This window comes from Brugia malayi (genome assembly GCF_000002995.4).
Source record: "Brugia malayi strain FR3 genome assembly, contig: Bm_v4_Chr2_contig_001, whole genome shotgun sequence".
NCBI classification, from domain to species: domain Eukaryota; kingdom Metazoa; phylum Nematoda; class Chromadorea; order Rhabditida; family Onchocercidae; genus Brugia; species Brugia malayi.
Window position 1 is genome coordinate 9,193,003 of NW_025062476.1, and position 19,125 is coordinate 9,212,127.

Below are 19,125 nucleotides of genomic sequence, written 5' to 3' on the forward strand. Positions count from 1 at the left end.
GTTTTCATTTTTCGCCTTCTATTTTCTCCTCCTTATTATTGATATTATTTCAGTATTTCTTTTTTCGATTTTTATTTTTCACTGCTGCTAACTTTTGGAACTATATTTTCCCAAGTTTTTCTTGAACTCTCACTAAACTGAATAAACATACTTTTCACGCATTTTTAAATATGATTGAGAAAAGTGGGAGATTAAGCAGTTAATAGTACTCAGAAGCTAATATGTTTTGCTACAGCTCTTGCACTTGTTTCAGGAAGAACTACAATGAAACCGGACATTAAGGATCGTGACTATATGTATCGACTTATCATCGGGTAGTTAACGTTAATATTTGTTGTTGTTTTCAATTTATCCATTTTCTTTCTGTCCAAAGGATTAATTTGTTATTTTAAATCTTGTGTAATAAAATATGCCTTCTTATTATAGTAACCATTTCTCTAAAGGAGAGCCTAGAAAAGTTAGGTTGTTCGCTGTTTGTTCTGTAGTTATTCCATTTCTTCATACTTATCACTTGAGAACTAATCTAGCTGGCACTTTTTAACCTTACAAACGTCTGCGACAACTCCAGATATATAGTGATAACTGGTACGTAAGTAATAATGTAATAAGATTCTTTTTATTCTGAGATTGTCGCCTCAAAATGTAAAAGAGAATTTTGCATTTTTTATTGATTTGACTTTTTAATGAGGACAATATTTTATTCATATTCTGTTTGTAGACAGCTTTTCTATGATGGTCATCAACAGTTAGCGCTAAATTTAGCATCTGCAATCGGTTGTTCAGCGCAACCACCTCCACCTTCTGACAAACTATTTCGACTGGTGTCCATGGCGAAGCAGTTCGTTGATGAACCAGATCTGAAGGAGAAGGATGGTGTTATACAGGTAAGTCCATTAGAAATTTCTTTTCTTATTTGCGAAACTGTCGCAAATATTAAATACCGGCATCTATATAATACCAATTTCTCCAATCGCTCAATATCAGTGGTTGATTTTAGATGGATATATCCTCAGGTCTTGACCTGGAATATGATGCTGACATTGAGCCAACATCGCCAGAGCCAAGTATGTATGAAACAATTTATCTCACAGCCCATAAGTCACCATGTCGTGCATCGGCATTCAATTCTGATGGTATCACATTTTTTTCCTTGATTTTCATTTTTGATGATCCTACCTCAGTTCCTCAAGAGTTGTAGGAAACTGTAAAAGGAGTTAAGGTAAAAACATCAGACTGAAAAAAAAAAAAAATGAAAATATGTGAGGCTTAATATTTGTGCATAATTTTGTGACATTGGACATCTATTATGATTAGTCATTTTCTCGTAATCATTCCTTTGTAAGTTTAGTCGACTTGTTAGTTTCTTGGATATACACGCACCATTGTTTAATAAAATTACAACCTTCTTAATATCTCCAGGAATATCCAAATTGATTATTTCAACCTCCTTTAAAAGTGTAAAACTTCTTTACGTTTCGTCTGCCTTGGTTATTATTGGACTGATTACCTTTTATCAAATGTTTTTCCTCGATGCCTCCAAGATGTACGTGATCCTTATATTTGATATAATTGATTGATCTTTGCAATGGAAATATATACGTTTTTTTCTGTTGCAGTTGTTTGCCATATATCCTGATTAAAGATAGCTTAGACAGATTTCTCTTTCCAATCTTTATTTGAAACTAGGATAAGTTAAGCATTCATAAACACTTGTTTTTGTATATGGCTAAACTTATAATTCTTTTATTAGGTTTAAAATGTCTTTTTTTTTTTTTTTTTCGACTATATCTTTATCCTTTAATGAAGTCAAGACATGTTGAATATATTCTATTCGTTTTGCATTAGTAGTTTCGTGAAAGTGCCAATGTATAGCTCGAGGTGCATTAATTTCTCCTCGATAATTCTTTTTTCTGGCTTCATATGTGGACAGGTTTCTTCTGTGATGAGCATTTGATCCAACGGTATCAGATTCATTCCTTTGACTTTTTCAAGAAAGTTTTGTAATTTTTCCTTTACTAGTGGCTCGCTTTTAATTATAACAATAAGTATTCATGGTCGTAGCACCAAAATTTTAGAAAATAATGTATAAATGGTTTAAGGTATATACGTCAGATTGGAAATAGTATATACGTCAAACATTTGCACATAATTTTGCAGCGGAATTATCGGATACTTTAGAGTTTAAATATTTTAAAATTTTAGAGAGAGTTTTTTTACAATACTTTAAAGTTTGACCATTTTAGAATTAAAATTTAATATTTTAGAATTTTAGAGATATTAGAAATTCGCAATAAGAATAGAAATTTCATATTGCCTAAACTTGATTCACTACTTAAGATCTTCTAACTAATCATGATCACCTTAAATTTGTTTAAGAGTGTTCTTATTTCAGGAACGCTGTTAGCAACGGGATCAGCAGATTGTTCCATCAAAATTATGGATGTTGAAAGAATTATTGCTCGTGAAGTTAGGTACAGTTTCTTGATTCAAAACAAGTGTAATATGCGTAAAAATGATTAATATCAACCAATTCTTATCAGTTTGAAGTGTTGCAGAGGTGAAGTAAGTTTAACTGAAAATGGACCCGATGCGCAGCACCCAATTATTCGAACTCTTTATGATCACATTGACGTGAGTCTTTGTAATTCTCATATAAAAATTATTAATTTTTATATGAGAAATTTTTTTTTAATTTTTATTCAAATAATTTTTATTTACTCCACAAATAATTATAACGAAATTTGTTGTAGTACTAAAGTATCCATTTCCTTCTTGTATTTGTTATTTTTTTGGCAGGAAGTTAACTGTCTTGCTTTTCATCCGCGAGAACAGATCATTGTTTCTGGTGCTAATGATTTTACTGTGAAAATGTTCGATTTTTCGAAAACTGCAGTTAAGCGGGCTATGAAAACAATTTTTGTCAGTTTCTATTTTATTTTGATTTTTTTTTTTCCTAGCTCGGCTATTTAAAAGAACTGTTATTATGTGTTTAAGTCATCATCTCGATTGCAGAACCTTTTCACTTCATTTATTAGTTAGCACTCGCACAATTAACATGATACTTCGATAATACGTATATCTTCATATTTCTTTATAAGTTTAAAAGGCAGAAAATAGAGTGTTATTGTTTCAAGGAAGTGGAGCCAATACGAGCACTTTCATTCCATCCAGCTGGTGAATTTTTATTGGTAGCAACCAGCCATCCAACGTTACGTTTATATAACATCGAAACCCAACAATGTTATGTATGCAGTGTTCCTACTGATCAACACCGTGATACTATTATGGATGTTAGTTTTTTCATAATTATTTTAATTTTTTTCCAGAGTGAGATGCCAATCCCACATTCTGCTTATTTAAGACAAATTTGCAATTAATTTGTTTTGTAGATTGACTTATTTATGAGAACAAGGCATAAATTTGATTCTTTGTTCAGGTGAATTATTCAGAAAATGCCCGGCTATATGTGACGGGTTCAAAAGATGGGGATGTGAAAGTCTGGGATGGTATTTCAAATCGCTGTATTGAAACATTTCAACGAGCTCATGATGGTGCTCAGATATGCAGTGCTACTTTTACAAGAAATGGAAAAGTAAATTTTCGTTAATATTATATTTTGCTAGTTCGTTGTGCTCTTTTTCTAACTAAAAGTTCTAGATCATTAGCGAAATCAAATCCACTTCTTAGTCTATTCTTTTTTGATGAGCATACATTACAATTATTTATATTTTATATATCTAAGTTTTCGATATTTTTGGACAGATAATTATCTGAAAATATTATCTGCTGCAGTATATATTAACTAGTGGCTTGGACAGCATCGTTAAACTTTGGGAATTGTCAACAAACAGATGTCTTATAGCATATACGGGGGCCGGTGCTACTGGCGTACAGGAATATCCAATACAAGCATCTTTCAATCATAACGAAGACTATGGTTCGTATGCTTTGTTAATGTCTTCTTCTAAATTCTTCCTGGATTTAATATTTGTCAGATCTTCTTCATTACTATCCACAATACATGATGTTGGAATAACATGTGCTACTAATTTTGTAAAAAATGTACCTCGTTTTTCTTACTATCTGGATCGATTTTTACTTTTTTTTGTTTCATGTTTCCACGTAATTTATTGCAGTGCTATTCCCGGATGAAAAATCAGGCAGTCTTTGTTCATGGGATGCTCGTAATTCTGATAGAAAAAGACTTTTGGCACTCGGTAATTTATTTCCTTTTTGTACAATACTTCAAAATTTTGATTCATTTTCTCCCTAATTTGTATGATTTATGTGGTTCTTTTTAGGACATACAGCAGCAACAAGGACATTCAGGCATTCTCCAACGATGCCGGCTTTTATTACAGGCAGCGATGATTTTAGAGCACGATTTTGGTATAAGAAACTCGCATGAATTCTTGTGTCAGATTTGATCCATTTGTAGTAATTTTAAGTTTTTAATTTATTATTACTGTTTTTACCTTACTGAATACCTTTGAAGACTGTATATGTTCAAAAAAGTCACTAACAACAAGCTGGTAATTTTAAAACTTTGTTTTCGTAAATACAGATCTCTTCATTTTTTTGGTTTTTTGATTGGTAAGATTAATATTAGATTGATTTAAATTAAAATATGAGTAATTTTCGACTGTTTTAATTTCAAATGCATTTTGGGCTTTAAAATTTAGTACTTTATACTCTATCTACTTTTATATTTCCTCACGGGCAGTTCAAAAATTCTATGGTTCTTTTTATGCTGAATTTCTCTCCATTCACTTCATTTTCAACAGAAATTAAATTGTTTTTTCTTTGTAGCTCAACCTGTGAATATTTGATCTCTCTTTCCATTATATCTGTGAAGTCTAGAAAAGAAGTTTGTTGTTTGTTGGTTTTTGAGAGATTTCTTTTGGAGAAGTTTCGTGATCTTGGAGAAACTCTCTTGATGTAGATGTTGATAGTGTGTGGTGACACAGTAATATAATAATTCCTTTATTAACAGAAATAACAGTATAATAAATTTTATAAAGAAGAACTGAATTAACAGTAGTGGAAATCTTTTTATAAGTCGAACTGTCTTGTATGTTTCCATAATATACTTATATATAAGAAATAAACATTAAATCGAATGTAAAAACATATGATCTGAAAACAATTTCACATAAATTAATTTCAATTATTTACACAATATTCGCTACTCCTCCGAGTGGGAAATTTTAATGAGTATTTCCTGTGAAAGAAGTTGGCTTTATAAATAAGAGTGTGGATTAAAAGACGAGATTTGTTCTTTAATTATGAAATGAGTAGTAAGTTTGTGGGGAGAGTTTTTTTTTTAATTTGAAAATTTTATATGATATATACAGAAAATGAATCGGATTAATGTGAATTTCATTTAATAATAATCAGTATTGATATAAATATTTAATCAAGAGTAATTAATCTCAAGTGTGTAGTTGTTATTTTTGCATTAATTCAGTAGCCAGATTAAATTCATTTTCTATTTCTATTTGTTCTGCTAGTCCTTGTAGACTGATTTTTTATCAGACAAGTTCGCTTCTGTGTTGGTTTAACAATGGATTAATTGCTTCGTAGTTATGGACTAGTGCTTTCATTTCTGTCTCGATTCTTTCAATTTTATCCTTGTTTAAATTCGATAAATTCTGTATTGAACGGCCAGAACCCAAGTCAAAAGTATTTAACTTGATTTTCGATTTTTTTCCATGACCAGCCACTCGATATCTCCCATTAAATTTCGTTCTGCTTTTGTGAAGCCGTTTTAGCGCTTCTTCGTCATCATACCGACTAGGTCGTTCTTGTATGCTTATAAGTTCCAATTTCCAGAATCGGTCGATTTCTGGAATGTCAACATCAATAGGTGTAATTGTTAGTTTGATCTTCGTTTTGGATGCACAACATTTGGTATGCGTGCCATTTTGTTAACATCATGAAACTTCTCGTTGAAGTGATTACTAATCTATATATCTACTTCTAGCTACCACTGGATGACTACTGTGTTCCTGAATTTATAAGTTTGGTTTTCTGAAATGAAATAAACTTTAAAGAAATGGTCAATTCCAATTATTAAACACGCCGTTTCAACTTTCATTTTTCTCTTCAGTGGAAACTGGTTCGGAATATCTGTTGCATTGCATTAATTAATGGAGATTATTTTTCCTTACTTGTGAAATAGTCGTAGTTACGATAGGTACAATCTCTGATTTTAGATTTTTATTCCAATCCGTGCCTTAGCAAAAAAACGATTATGATAAGCGTTCTTATTATCAGATCCTACAAGTTGATATGCAAGCTGCTTGAGCACCATTATCAAATAAAACTATAATTTTTTTTGAGGCCTCAGGCATATTTAAATTAATTACTTTCCTTTCATTGTATCTCTATTGTTTTAATCCAACTTTGTTAAATTTGTCCTTTTTTTAATTTAGTTTAAATAAGATTTAATTTTAAATTGTTCTTTGTATTTATTATGAAGACTCTTGCAGTGACTGATTGTAAATGAACATAGCTTTGTTAATCTCTTTTGGGTTTGCTTTCGCTTTGTATTTCTATGCTGGTGGTGTCGTCATAACTAAGGTTGAGGTTTCTTCTGCAACATATAAAACTTATTTCTGGTTATTCTTTGTTCTTCCACAACACTAAGGGATTGTCTCTCTCGATTTCATTCCTTAGAATTAGTTTCACTAAGAACTGTCTTAGCTTAGCGACCGACCACATCCCTTGTTCCTCTTTTTGTTGATACATTCTTTACCAAATCCAAACAAGCAGTTTATTTCCAGTTATTACTTCGATGTTGGATTGTTCAAGGTTTCCGCTCACTGTTTCAAGTTGTCGAAGTATTCTTTCGATAACTTCGAGATTACTTTCTGTCCTCGGTCATTTTTCTCGATGGAATGTAACTCTCATTGTAGACTGATTTTTCAATGATGCGCGACTATCCAAATTTCTCAATAAAGATCTTTCGTATGACATCATAATTCCCTGGGGTTATATCATATTCAACAGCTAACATGGCGTCCCGGTTGAGACATGCAATTAAATAAATGAGTTTTGAATATCTTGTATATCTTATAAATGGACTGCAGCCTTGAAGCTACGCTGAAATCCTCTTCACAATTTTGAATTACCAATAAACGTCGGTAATGGTAGTTGTAGCAAATTTACCGTTGAATAACGTATTTCTTGAGTGTTGGTGAATTAGTTCCTCTTTCTTTTTATTTTGGTTTAAACATTGGATAATAAACTAAAAGTCATTTTGTACATGGTTGAAATTATAATAACTTCCTTAAAGTAAGAACATTACCCTTTATGAGGTTTAAAATACTCTGTTGTCCCCAACCATTTGGACATATTTGTCTTCTTCTTTCCTTTTCAACGAGGTCGAGACATATTCAATATTCTATCCATTTTTCATTAGTTATAGCTCGAGGCGCATTAGTTTCCCATCTATAATTCTTTTTCTGGCCATATTCTAATGTGAAAGTTGGAGTTCAGTCTGAATATAATATAATTTTTTATGCTCAAAGACCATCCTTGTTTGTTATTGTAGTTGGTGTAGATGAATGCATTGAATGATAGGTCTGTTGTTACGGTTTTATTTGCTAATACCCACAATATGTAGGGATTAATCTAAAGTAACAATATTGATAATTTCGTAGAATATCTACAAATTTGATGAAGAAAATGAATAAATGAATAAATTGATGGGGAAATGAACTGAGTTGTGAGTGAGGGAGAGCAGTTGAACTGTAGCTTACTGGTAAGGAAAAACTGATTGAGACAAAGGATTTAAATGTTTATACAGTGGGCATTGATTTGCAACAAAAGTATGATTATTGAGTAAGGGGCTATCAGATGATCTTTGCTCTCTATATAGTAAGAGATGGGTTTAGTACTGTAGTTTCCCGGTGGATGACTATTAGCTTAGAAGACCTTTAATATTTCGACATTGCAAGCACATTTGATTTGGAACAAAGGAGTAATTTTTAACATAACCTGTGTAAATACCCTTTGTTATCAGATAAAAATGTCTGGGCAAGAGATAAACTCAACTGCAATGGGAAGATGAGTGCTGCAAGATGATTGCTTACAATTTCCAATTTGAAATAGTTTTATATTTCTGGTGTTCATTTAAGACAAATTGTAGTATTATGGATTAATACAATTTTGTTTGATATATTTCGAGAGATTATTTTTGAATTTCGCGACATATCCTGCTGACAGATTTCTCCTCTCACCACTGTATGATTAGATCCGTACCTTTGAATTCTTCGAGAATTTTGCTTTGCTGGTTGTACGACTTTAATTGTAGCAACAGACATCCCGATTCGTGGCACCAATTTTATAATTGAGTTTCATGGTATGGGAGATTTGGCACTGTCGAAATTTGGTAAAGGTGAGTTGGATTTCTTTCGGAAACCTCCTGTTCTTGGGAGAAACAAGATGACAGACCGAGGAACAAAGTGGTGGTGATTGATGGAGTTTGAGAAACAAGGTGACAGAGATGAAGTGCAAATATTGATAATTCATTGAGGCTGATTTGATTACATCGTATCAAAGCATGAGATGATATAACTTAAGATGCTTCATTTCGGGCTCCAAATACAGCTCTGATTATTAGTTAGTATTTCGTGTTTCGTGTTCTTCATTATCTTGTGTTTTAGTAATTTGCATTTCTTCAGTTATAAAAAATTCCAGTTGAATCTTTCTACTCCATTTTTTTTTACATAATTTTTAATTCATTTGGTTTTCTTATCCCTGAATGAACAGGATAAGTTCATTCAGGACTATGAGCAGACGAAATTCCCATCCATCATTACATTTTTTCATCTGATCATTTCTTACTTTCTACATCCAAGAAATCTTTAATTATCGGATTTTAATGAAATCTTCCCAGTCCATGTTCAAACTTCATTAAAAGAAGCATAGATTGAGAATATTAATTTAACTACTGATCCTTTTAAGGTTGACCATTTTTGGCTATTCTAATCTATATCTGTTATTACGATATCACACAGTAGCTATCTGTAGTAAATATGCAACATTTTGCTCATCTTAATTTTACTCTCTTATTATAAGTTTATGACGTTAATGAATTATAATTTTGTGACTTTACTACCCATTAGTATTATCCTTTTTCGTTTATTCCATTGCATTTTTAATCCAGTATTAAAACGAACACTGCACACAAATAGTTTCCACTTAACTTTTCATTATTGTCTGAGAGCCTCTTGATGGGTTCCTTTTGAACTAATATCCATCCAGTTATCATTACAGAGACCGCCAAGATTCTCAGTTCGAATAATGTAATTTATCAAAATAAATGTTTGCTTCACTTTTCTAACTGCTCGCTTTTTTGTCCTCCTAAAAGACTGATCCTTTTCCCTTGGTTATCCACATTATTGGCTGAAATTTCAAAACCAAATTTTAACATAACTTTTCTTTGCTTGAATTCATTTCTGAACTAAGATTTTTTAATAATAATCATTTTTGTTTTTTCTTTGATCCAAATTTTGGTTACCGACAGAAATCCTTTTTCGCTAGTTGATAAATAATGATATTAACAATTTTTTAACACCGCTTAATTTTTTCTGAAGATTTGAGAATTGTGTACTTTCAATGTGTGAATTTGGATTGGAACTTTGTCAATCTGTAAAAAGTTTCCTGAAAAGAAATCGTCTGAACTAACATTAGTCTATTCATTCCTTTTAAAATATCAAAGTTTAATTGCTGAAATAAGTCTCGTTTCTTACAACAAAAAAAAATTTTTCCAACGGTATAATCTTTTACATCATCCAGAATGTTTTGTTGTTATTTTTAATGCCCTGCAAAAGCACCTTATTTCTTGCCTTCGTCCTGGCTCCAAGAGCTTGGAGCGCTCTGAACTGCACTCTCGAAAATGAATAGATAGAAGAGTGCCAGAGCGACATGAAGGAGTAGCCATTGTGACACTACATCAGAAGAGGAGGCCTCTGTTTCAACAACTACGACCTCATCTGTTCTCTCTTCACTTTGTCCCTAACTCCTGGTTATGAACTGAAAGCTCTGTTTCGTTGGTTAATTCATGTCTCGTGCACAATTCATGTTTTGTGCTTAAATCAATCAAATTAAATTACTCTTCCGGAATATTTCTTCTTGGAATTATTACTTCATCAGAAAATGTTGGGCACTATTGGGATAACAGATTACAAGAAGCAGTTCCAACGCATTCCTTCCATTCTTTGGTTAACTATTACCACTTTTTCCACTTACCCTTACAAAATCCATTCAATTACATTAACTTTTTACATTTAACTTTATCAAGCTCTTTTTGATTTAGAATAATGGTTGATTAATTCATTATTTCAAGAAATAAAATTCAGCAAGCAATTCGTATATGTCTAAACACGGCTCTTAAATGTAAGTTTTCCATATGATTCAGAATATTTGAGAGTGCATGTTATATGCATTCCTAGAAGTCTCCAGCAAAAAGAATTGACTTAAAACTTACTATGACGTTGAAAGTTTGCTATGATTAATATGTACCTTTATTTGATGTAAACCTGAATATCCACTTGATCTAAATCTTGTCAACTTAAACTTGAAATTTAGTTCTTAATTTTCATCCGTCCACTACGGACTATCTTTTGCCATTGTTTTTTCGTTAAGTTCATACGCACTTTGCCGAATGGCACTTTACAATTATGTAGAAATTATGGAATAAGTTGTGCTTTTTGTTTTTTTTCAAGGGAAAAAAGAGGGGAAGAGGAAGGCGATGAAAAAAGGGCTAGGCGTTTGGGTAAAGAAGTACCTTGGATCCTAAATTAAGGATTGGCTCGGAGTGACTAATTGGAGTTCATTTCTTTCCTGGCAGTTAATTTGGTAGAAAAAAAGCAAAAAGAAATATGACAATTCATGCAGTGAATCATTCACTCGTTCAACCATCACACTCACTTCGTTCATTTTTCAATCCGTTTCTCACTTGGGAAAAATATTATCAGTCATTGTCTACTGCGTAACCCTTCCCCTTTTCTCTCTCTCCCTCCCCCTCAGTCTCACTTCATAGTTATTTATTTCACGGAACAATGGAGGATTGTATTTTCTTTTTTCTTGAAAAAAGAAATTGCAATTACATATCCAACAAATTTCTTTTCCACACTTATCCTAATTAGGGGCAATTGTGCATCTCGGATCTTAACTAACTTTCTATGATAGATGAAATTTCTATTCGTTACTTGTTCGAAAACAAAAAATTAAATATACCATGCTGTTAGTTAAAGAGGTTTTATTATGTATTGCGATCAAATATATATCGTTTAGTAAAATTGCTGCATTTAATAAAATAATATTAAAAATAATTTCTAGTATCAACGACAAATAGAGTAGAAGGAATAAATTATTAATATTTTTGAAAATGTTACTTTATCTGCTAGTTATTGATTAGTTGACGTTTTTATATCTATAGATTTCCAACTCTTCGCTTTTCCTTTCTATTCATCTTTAATCAAATTTAATCTCTATTTTTTTGCTTTCTAATTGAAAAATTGGAAGAGAAGAGGTTGACGCGCTGTTTGTTATTCACCACTTAGAACAGTAATCAATAAAAGTATCTATGTGAATAAAAATTTTGTGAGAAGTAATCAGAATGTTTTTGGATGTTTGAAATCTTTTCTGCTTGGTAATTTATTTAAGGGTTGTTTGAGTAGATTTTGATGTTATTCTTTCTTTTGTTAAAAATAGCATGTAAAAAACGAGCAAGGGAATCACGTCATTTGAAAACTTAATTGGTTTATATTGAAAGCTCCGCATCATTTGTACCTCTTCATGATAAATGAATTACCTGTCTTGTAACAAAGACTTATCCCTTTGGTTGTAAATGGGTATTTTTGTTCCCATCAATTCTTTTCTTATAAGTCCACAGTTACCTGATTAAGAGTAGCTTCTACAGTTCACTTTTTTTTCATGCTATCAAAGAAACCAATGGTTAAAAATTATTCATTGTTTTTTTTGTGACCAATAACTGCTATGGATGTCACAACTTATTGTTTATTGTTTTATATAATATTTCAGGTGCAGATTTTCATATGCAACTTAAAATAATTGACTTTTTCTAAATGCATATTTTAATTTAATGAATTAAAAATCTGTAACTCAGCTCATTTCTTTCTTTTTTGAACATTTTTAAGCTTAGATCGTGCATATTTCCTAAAATTTTTGCAGAATTTATTCCGTTCTAAAGTTTTTGATACATCATTTCCTTAACATAAACATGCTTCTTTGCATGATACGATTGCAAATCTTTCAAGATTTCAGTTTTCTCATGACTGTTTAGCTAGAAATGCATTACTGTAAAGAAGTTCAGAAATTGTATGGACCAGGTAAACCAGTAAATATTGAACTTCGACAGATCAGAAAGGTCACACATTATCTTTAAAATTCTTTATAAATCTCTGGAACGTTCTTCAGTTTCGCCTCCATCTCTAGCAATATAGTTTCAGTACCGTAAAAGCAACTCTTCGCATAGATGCGACATTATTACGTTAGATCGGCACTTCCACTTATGTCATATTTCAGAGATTTATGTCATTATTCAATACAGTTCCGTTCAATTTTTTTTCCTATTTTTGTAATTCTTTCCAATTAAATAATGTTTCGGTTTATTAATTTCACAGGGAAGGCTTTCGCTTCCTTTCTTGTACTAATTAGTTTTCAATGTTAATTAAATTTACAAAAATTCCAACTTTGAGTTGTTTTGTTGAATCTAATTATGAGTGTAGTGAGAGCCGAATCGTTGTCGACTCATTTCTTCTTTACTAATTAATTTAGTATTCATATAATTTATATCCTTGCTCTCTGAAATTGCATGATATCATTTCATTTATTAGCATTATTTTGTATTACCTTATCGACATGACTTATTGGTATTTTACATTAATGCAATTTTATTTTTTCATTTTTGTTGCGTCCTCAGTGAACAAATATTTGTCCTCAGTTTTGAAAGGAAGTTATTACTATGCTTTATTTCTTTTTCACTTGTTGCAGCTATTAAAAGACAAAATTATATAAGGAAAACTGCAATTTCCAAAGTTGTTTGAGGCTTTCTTCAAAGAACCTCTTTATCACACTCTTTTTCAGAAAATCATTTAATGATTTACCAGTTCAAACTTATCATTTTTGTTTGAAAAATATTTTTTGTGTTAGCTTATCTTACACAAATGCAAGTTAGTTTCATTGCTGATCGCCATCAGTTAATGAACAAATGATGATGAATGACCTGTGAACTGTCGAACTGATCGAATTCCTCTCTTTCGGTTTATTTGAAAGCAGCATCATCGATTGTCCCTGTTCATTCGGATTTGTTGATGATGTAAGAAAAGAAGTTTGTTCCTCGACTTTAAAAAGCTTTTTAATTTGACAAAGTGCTTAGTCATGCAGCAATCAGAACAGTTATTTTCGAGGATAGTTGGTCTAGAAAATAATTGATCTCGAAATGAACTTCATTCTTACTGTAATCTCCACTTTCTTGTTCTTCAATCCCTTGAATTTCTCTTTCCTGATATAATATCTTTACATAAATCATTGCGAATTATAGATATCATTAATCTCAAATAGTTGAATTCCGATTTTTGGTTACTAAAAAATTAAACTTTTTTGATTCTTCCCACTCTTTCCTAATGCATTTAATTCTTCCATTGCAAATCTCGTCGGTTCTTCATAAAATCCGTAACTGATTTATTATGTTAATGAACAAAACTCCATGTTTTGTAAATTTGTGCTTAAATCGAACTCCTTAAAAATGTTTTTAAACTGCAAGTGTTTTCAAAATTTTAAATTAATTATTTTGCAGATTAATCTCTTTCATCTGAAACTTCAGTTTTAAGAGTAAAATTATCAATTTCAAAAGGGGTAATGATAATGAATTTGTATAACAATTACAATATTAACGATGGTGTAACCGGCAGCAACATCGATAATAACAACAGCAATGATAAGGATAGTATTGAATTTACCACAGTTGCTGCGGTGACCAGTTCACCGCGACCATCATGTTCTAGTATCAGTGTCATGGTTGAAGGGGGTTTGAAATGGAAAACAAGTGTGGTACCTGTTGGTGCCACTTCCACGTTACCCAGACGTGATTTTCACTTCAAGGTATCATTTTTTTTATTGGGCTGTATCGTTTATAGGGATGGGTGACATTCCACACAAAAATTAGTCGAAATGTATTCAGTGATGGGAGAAACAGAAAAAAAGTATCAAAACTTTAAGTATAAATACACCAGAAAAGGACTAATAAGAACTGATTTCCTGCAGTTTTTCCGAGCTAAGACCACTTACATTCAAAACTTAACATTTTAACCTTCCAAATATGATTGGTTATGACTTTATTATAATGGTAATGAGTGCATTTATTTTAATAAAAAGATTAGAGAAATGAGAAACTTTTCAAAAAGCTTGGAAAAACACAAATTTCGGGTTACTCTGAGAAATTTCAAATATTCTCCTTTTCTGCAAATTTATTACTGTTTAAAACAAGGACGATTACTTATCATGAGAAGTTACAATAATATATATAAGCAAAGAAAGAGAAGTTTAGGGAGAAAAGTGCTCACAATCTTTGTTAGTTAACGAGTAATCTTCTGTCCTATAAATCAGCATCTTATATAAATTGACATCATTTTCTTGCTTGTACTTACATTTTGAATTTCAATTTAAAAAAAAAAAAAAAAACAATTCAACTCTATAGGCCAAATGTCACGGAATGAGTATAATTTTCATTTATCCTATAAAAATTGTTGTACTTTTCAAAAAGCATCTCTTGCATGTGGCACATTTCATGATACCATCATAGTTTGGTGACACAATGTTCAATACTCATACTTCATTACAAACGCTTTCAACTTTTTCAAAATGAACAATTGCTTGTGACTGTTTATAACAAATAGAAAAACTTTGATTTTTGTTCTTGAACAATTATCGCTTAACATTTGATCAAAATTCGTTATAAACTTTTCTGAAATTTATAGTTCACTTAAAATAGGGAATGAAGAGCATAATGATGTCTTGCAATAAACATTTTGCTGGCCTTTGGCAGTTGTCAAGTTCCGTATATTGTTAGTGCCATTTTTAATTCCGAGGTAAATATTGGGAAAAGAACGAAATTCGGTACCCAAACTAATCTCAAATATTGAGTCACAAGTGAAATCCAGTTTTTCGTTTAAAAATTTTACTGTGACATTGGTAAGAGAAATTGTATTGTTTGACCATTCAGTTGATGATTGAAAGTTCTTAACATAAGAAATCTAATTTGGCTTTTTTTAAATAGCAAGTTTTTTAGAAGGTTTTTAGAATTTCAGATGAAAACCAGTTATGGTAAGTTATATTGAATGAATTTCAAAAAAAAAAAAAAATCAACTTTATTTAGTGGAGTTTTTCAGTTGTTGACTTGCTAGGCACATTATAATATATTCCAATTTTTCAATTTTGTAGAAGTCGAAAACTTCCAAATTTTATGAGGATTTTCATGAAACTTTATATTTTGCTAACTGTTAGTGATTATTGGAATTTGACATATGAAACACAAATGTGATAGACCTGCTATCACCAGTTAAAATAAATAATACGTTATCAAAAAATATAATACAATTTTGCCTTATCACTCATTGAGCATATCTGTGCTCATATGAAAATCAACAAAATAACCAAAGAATGATTCGAATAGACGAAAACAATAATAATCTGTAAACATTTCTGCAACACAACAAAAAGTTAAAAGATTAAATTGTTTGTTTATTAATAAATGAGCAATATTATATGTTAGCAATATTGGGGGGTTATAATGTTTAATTCTTTCTGGGAGTGTAAACGATTACAACACATCTACTACTATGTTTATACTAATAATAAGTTATCGTAGATTGGATTGTTTTTGGTAGTTTATTTCTTGAAGAATGGATTATTAAGATCTGTATTCAGGTATCTAAGACAAATATTGTTACTACTGTTTCAGCGCATTGAAGTTGAAGAAGCGCCGAAATGGTTTGTTTGGCCGAAACGTAACAAAGTGAGTAAATCATCAGAGAATGATATGATTGATGGTAATATATTAAGTTCATCTGGTAACAACAATCTCATTTTTTGTTCTGATATATTACCGTTAAAAAATCTTTCCTGTAGCAGTCTCAGCAGTTTCACATTATATAATGAAGTTGGCAAATGCTATTAACAATCGACAGCAAAACTTGGTGTGGCGACATAATTTAAGTCGCATGACATTGCTTCAATCTGAAAGTAATAATACACTGACAATAAAATCAGGTCAGTCTATAATTTTTCAAGATCACAAATTGCCATATGCAGGATAGTTAGTTCAAACCGATTAAAATTCCTTCCTTTCTTACAACTTTTGCTCATTTTTCACATTTGTCAGATATACGGCAACTTCAGATATCGACAGCGCCACGTGCTGTGATCGGAATACAGAACTTACTAATATATCCAATTCAGAACCAAGTTCTTATATTATGCGTTGCCGTATTGCAACCAAAGTTGATAGTGAATATCGTATTTCAGGATCTGTTCCAAACACCTCACAAACGTTTAAAATTTTGTTAGTTTCGAAAAAAACTTTAGAAAGCGGTGACGATGACGACTTAGATCTCGCAAATTCTGTCATTTTGAATTCGATGGTTACATTCCCACCAACATGCAATACTTTCGTCTTAACCAATAACAGCTGCTGATGCCATTAAGAAAGCTTACTGAGAAAATTGATATTTTCTTTTTTGAAGAACATTGGAATCATTAGGAATTCAAAGCCATTTTCGAACTTCATTCAGACCTAAAATCATGAAAATTTTTGATCATTTTATAAATCTGCGGTTGCCTTTTTTAATTTTGGTCGCAAATGTAACCATAAAATTAATAAATAGTTCATTGATCAAGTTTTATACTGGTTATTCTTTGATTCTACCGTTATTTAAGTTTTTAGTTTTTAATATCAGGTGCTAGATATTTGAAATTTAATATTGCTGCTCATATGTAGTCGTTATGCTTTTTATCTTCTCACATTATTCTTTTTACTGTATGTATTTTAACAGCTTTATGTTCACCAGAACAACATGATCACTTATTATAAGATACCATTTTCTGTTAACTTATTCATGTCTTGAAGTCTTTTCAGGTATTTTTTCGATTTCTTTCTCTGCTTTTGGTGATCCCAAATATGACATAGTTTTTTCTATTCATTTCTCTGTCTTTCGACGATCAATTGTTCTATTAAATTTGTTTTGATACTTTTATCAAGTTTTCAATTAATTCGAGGAACTTCAAAGTTCTGCAACCAAAGCAAAATAATTTATAAAAAATACAACCTGCACTACCTACTATCTGTCACTTTTTTTGTTTGTCTTCTCACTTTCTTACTTAGTAAGCCTTTTTTGTTCATACTATCCTATTTTCTATACTGTTTGTACGTCACATTTCCTTATCAAAAATTTGAAGTTTTTTTCTGATGGAACAGTAATGAATATGTTTGCTTGTTGTTCTACGACTATAGTACGTGGCATATGTTTCATGAAAAACCATTTTGGGATTACTAATTAGTGCTTCTGAGAATATTGTAGTGAGATGTCTGGATTCTTCCATTCCTCACTATTATTGACCAGACGAACTCCTTCTTGTAGGAGTTGTAGAAAAGTAGAGAAGGATAAGTTGAAAGGTCAAGAAATGATGCGATGAAAAGATAATGCTAGATTGCTAAAGAATTAAACATTAACGAAGGAGATTAAAAAGGAATTTCTGAAATTATCCAAAGATGGGATTTACGATTAATGAAGTGTTTATGACTAGCAGTGTTTTGTTTCATTAAATTTTGTGAACGTTCATTGAACATTCAATCATCTTCAATAAACATTACAAACTGATTCAAAGTAGAGTCTGCTTCAATAATGGATCAATCTCGAAATAATGTTGTCACGGCTTTCATCAGATGTCACTCATTTTTTGTTCTTAGTACTTTGTCAAATTTTTTCATTTGAGTAGATAAGAAAATACTTAGTGGTAGCCTTTTTTGCGCTCATAAATGAATCTGTATTTGATATCAATATTCAAAAATAAAATTAAGTTTTTTTTTAATTTGATATATTACTTTAGAGAGATTATTTCTTACTTCTTAAGGCATTTTATTACAGAAGTGCCTAACTCCTAGCAAAGAAGGACTAACGCAACTAAAGTCATATCAGCACTTGTTTGGTTTGCGTTCAGTAATTTCAATATGAAATAAAGCAAGCCTATTATCTTTTAGTTACCCTACAATAAGTAATTTTTTATTTTTACTGCACATTTTTTTATTGCACATTTTAACATTTGCAATTGTTTAAAAAGCTTACAAGAATATATTGCGTATAATTAACCAGTAAAATTCCTGTTTTGCAGTAAATATCTAAGAATTAGCAATATGTTGTCAAATCTTTTTCACTGGGAACGAAATTCTCCGAAATTAGAACAATTTGGCTGACGGTTTGCATTGCTGAAATGATTCATCTTAAGAAAAATGAACTGAATTGACAGTAATCAATAATTCATACATTTGATTAAACTACAAGAGATTTAATAAATCCTATCATACTTGATGTAAATCACAGTGGGACAGTGAACTTCTGCAATTTTTTTTTCAAATTACCTTTTTCGTCAAATTTGTATTCTCAAACAAAAAGTTTATCTTTGGGACAAAATAAAATTATGAGGAATGGAACAGTGATATGATGAATTCAAAGAGCAATAAATACAAATGCAAAGGCAAAATAAGTAAATAAAATAAATTCCATGAGCATATCAAAATTAGTTGATCGAAAATGGAGAGAGAAAAAAAGAAAGAATCATCGAGATAATCAGTTGAACATATTCTGTAACAAACATAAGGAAAGCACTAATCACTTTTTAAGGAGGGAAAGAAATGAGATTGAGAGCTGAAGAGTTAGATAAATTTCAAATTTTCATGACAAGGCAAAATCAGAAGTGGTTAGAAGTAAAGTTTAGAAAAAAAGCGAATTCTTCTTAGTGACATGCCTTTTTTCTCGTCTTCTTCGGCATTCTTTTGCAACAAATACACATTGCTTAAATATTTAACATGTCTAAATA

The 19,125-nt window shown here is 31.0% G+C and overlaps 2 protein-coding genes across 2 annotated transcripts; both read left to right on the forward strand.

Moving 5' to 3' along the window:
- Positions 1 to 264: 264 nt before the first annotated feature.
- Bma-cpf-1 (Uncharacterized protein) lies at positions 265 to 4,408 on the forward strand (the record flags this gene model as incomplete). Its single annotated transcript, XM_001900084.1, has 11 exons — positions 265 to 314; positions 719 to 884; positions 998 to 1,133; positions 2,393 to 2,471; positions 2,556 to 2,631; positions 2,797 to 2,919; positions 3,135 to 3,290; positions 3,437 to 3,592; positions 3,793 to 3,937; positions 4,137 to 4,217; positions 4,302 to 4,408. 11 exons carry the CDS (start codon positions 265 to 267, stop codon positions 4,406 to 4,408), a joined length of 1,275 nt encoding a protein of 424 aa, XP_001900119.1.
- Positions 4,409 to 13,899: 9,491 nt separating this feature from the next.
- Positions 13,900 to 16,727, forward strand: Bm8946 (Uncharacterized protein; the record flags this gene model as incomplete). The annotated part of the gene is made up of 4 exons (XM_043079008.1): positions 13,900 to 14,136; positions 15,995 to 16,082; positions 16,162 to 16,302; positions 16,432 to 16,727. The coding sequence occupies 4 exons, from the start codon at positions 13,900 to 13,902 to the stop codon at positions 16,725 to 16,727; spliced, it is 762 nt and encodes a 253-aa protein (XP_042934942.1).
- Between the last annotated feature and the right edge of the window lie 2,398 nt (positions 16,728 to 19,125).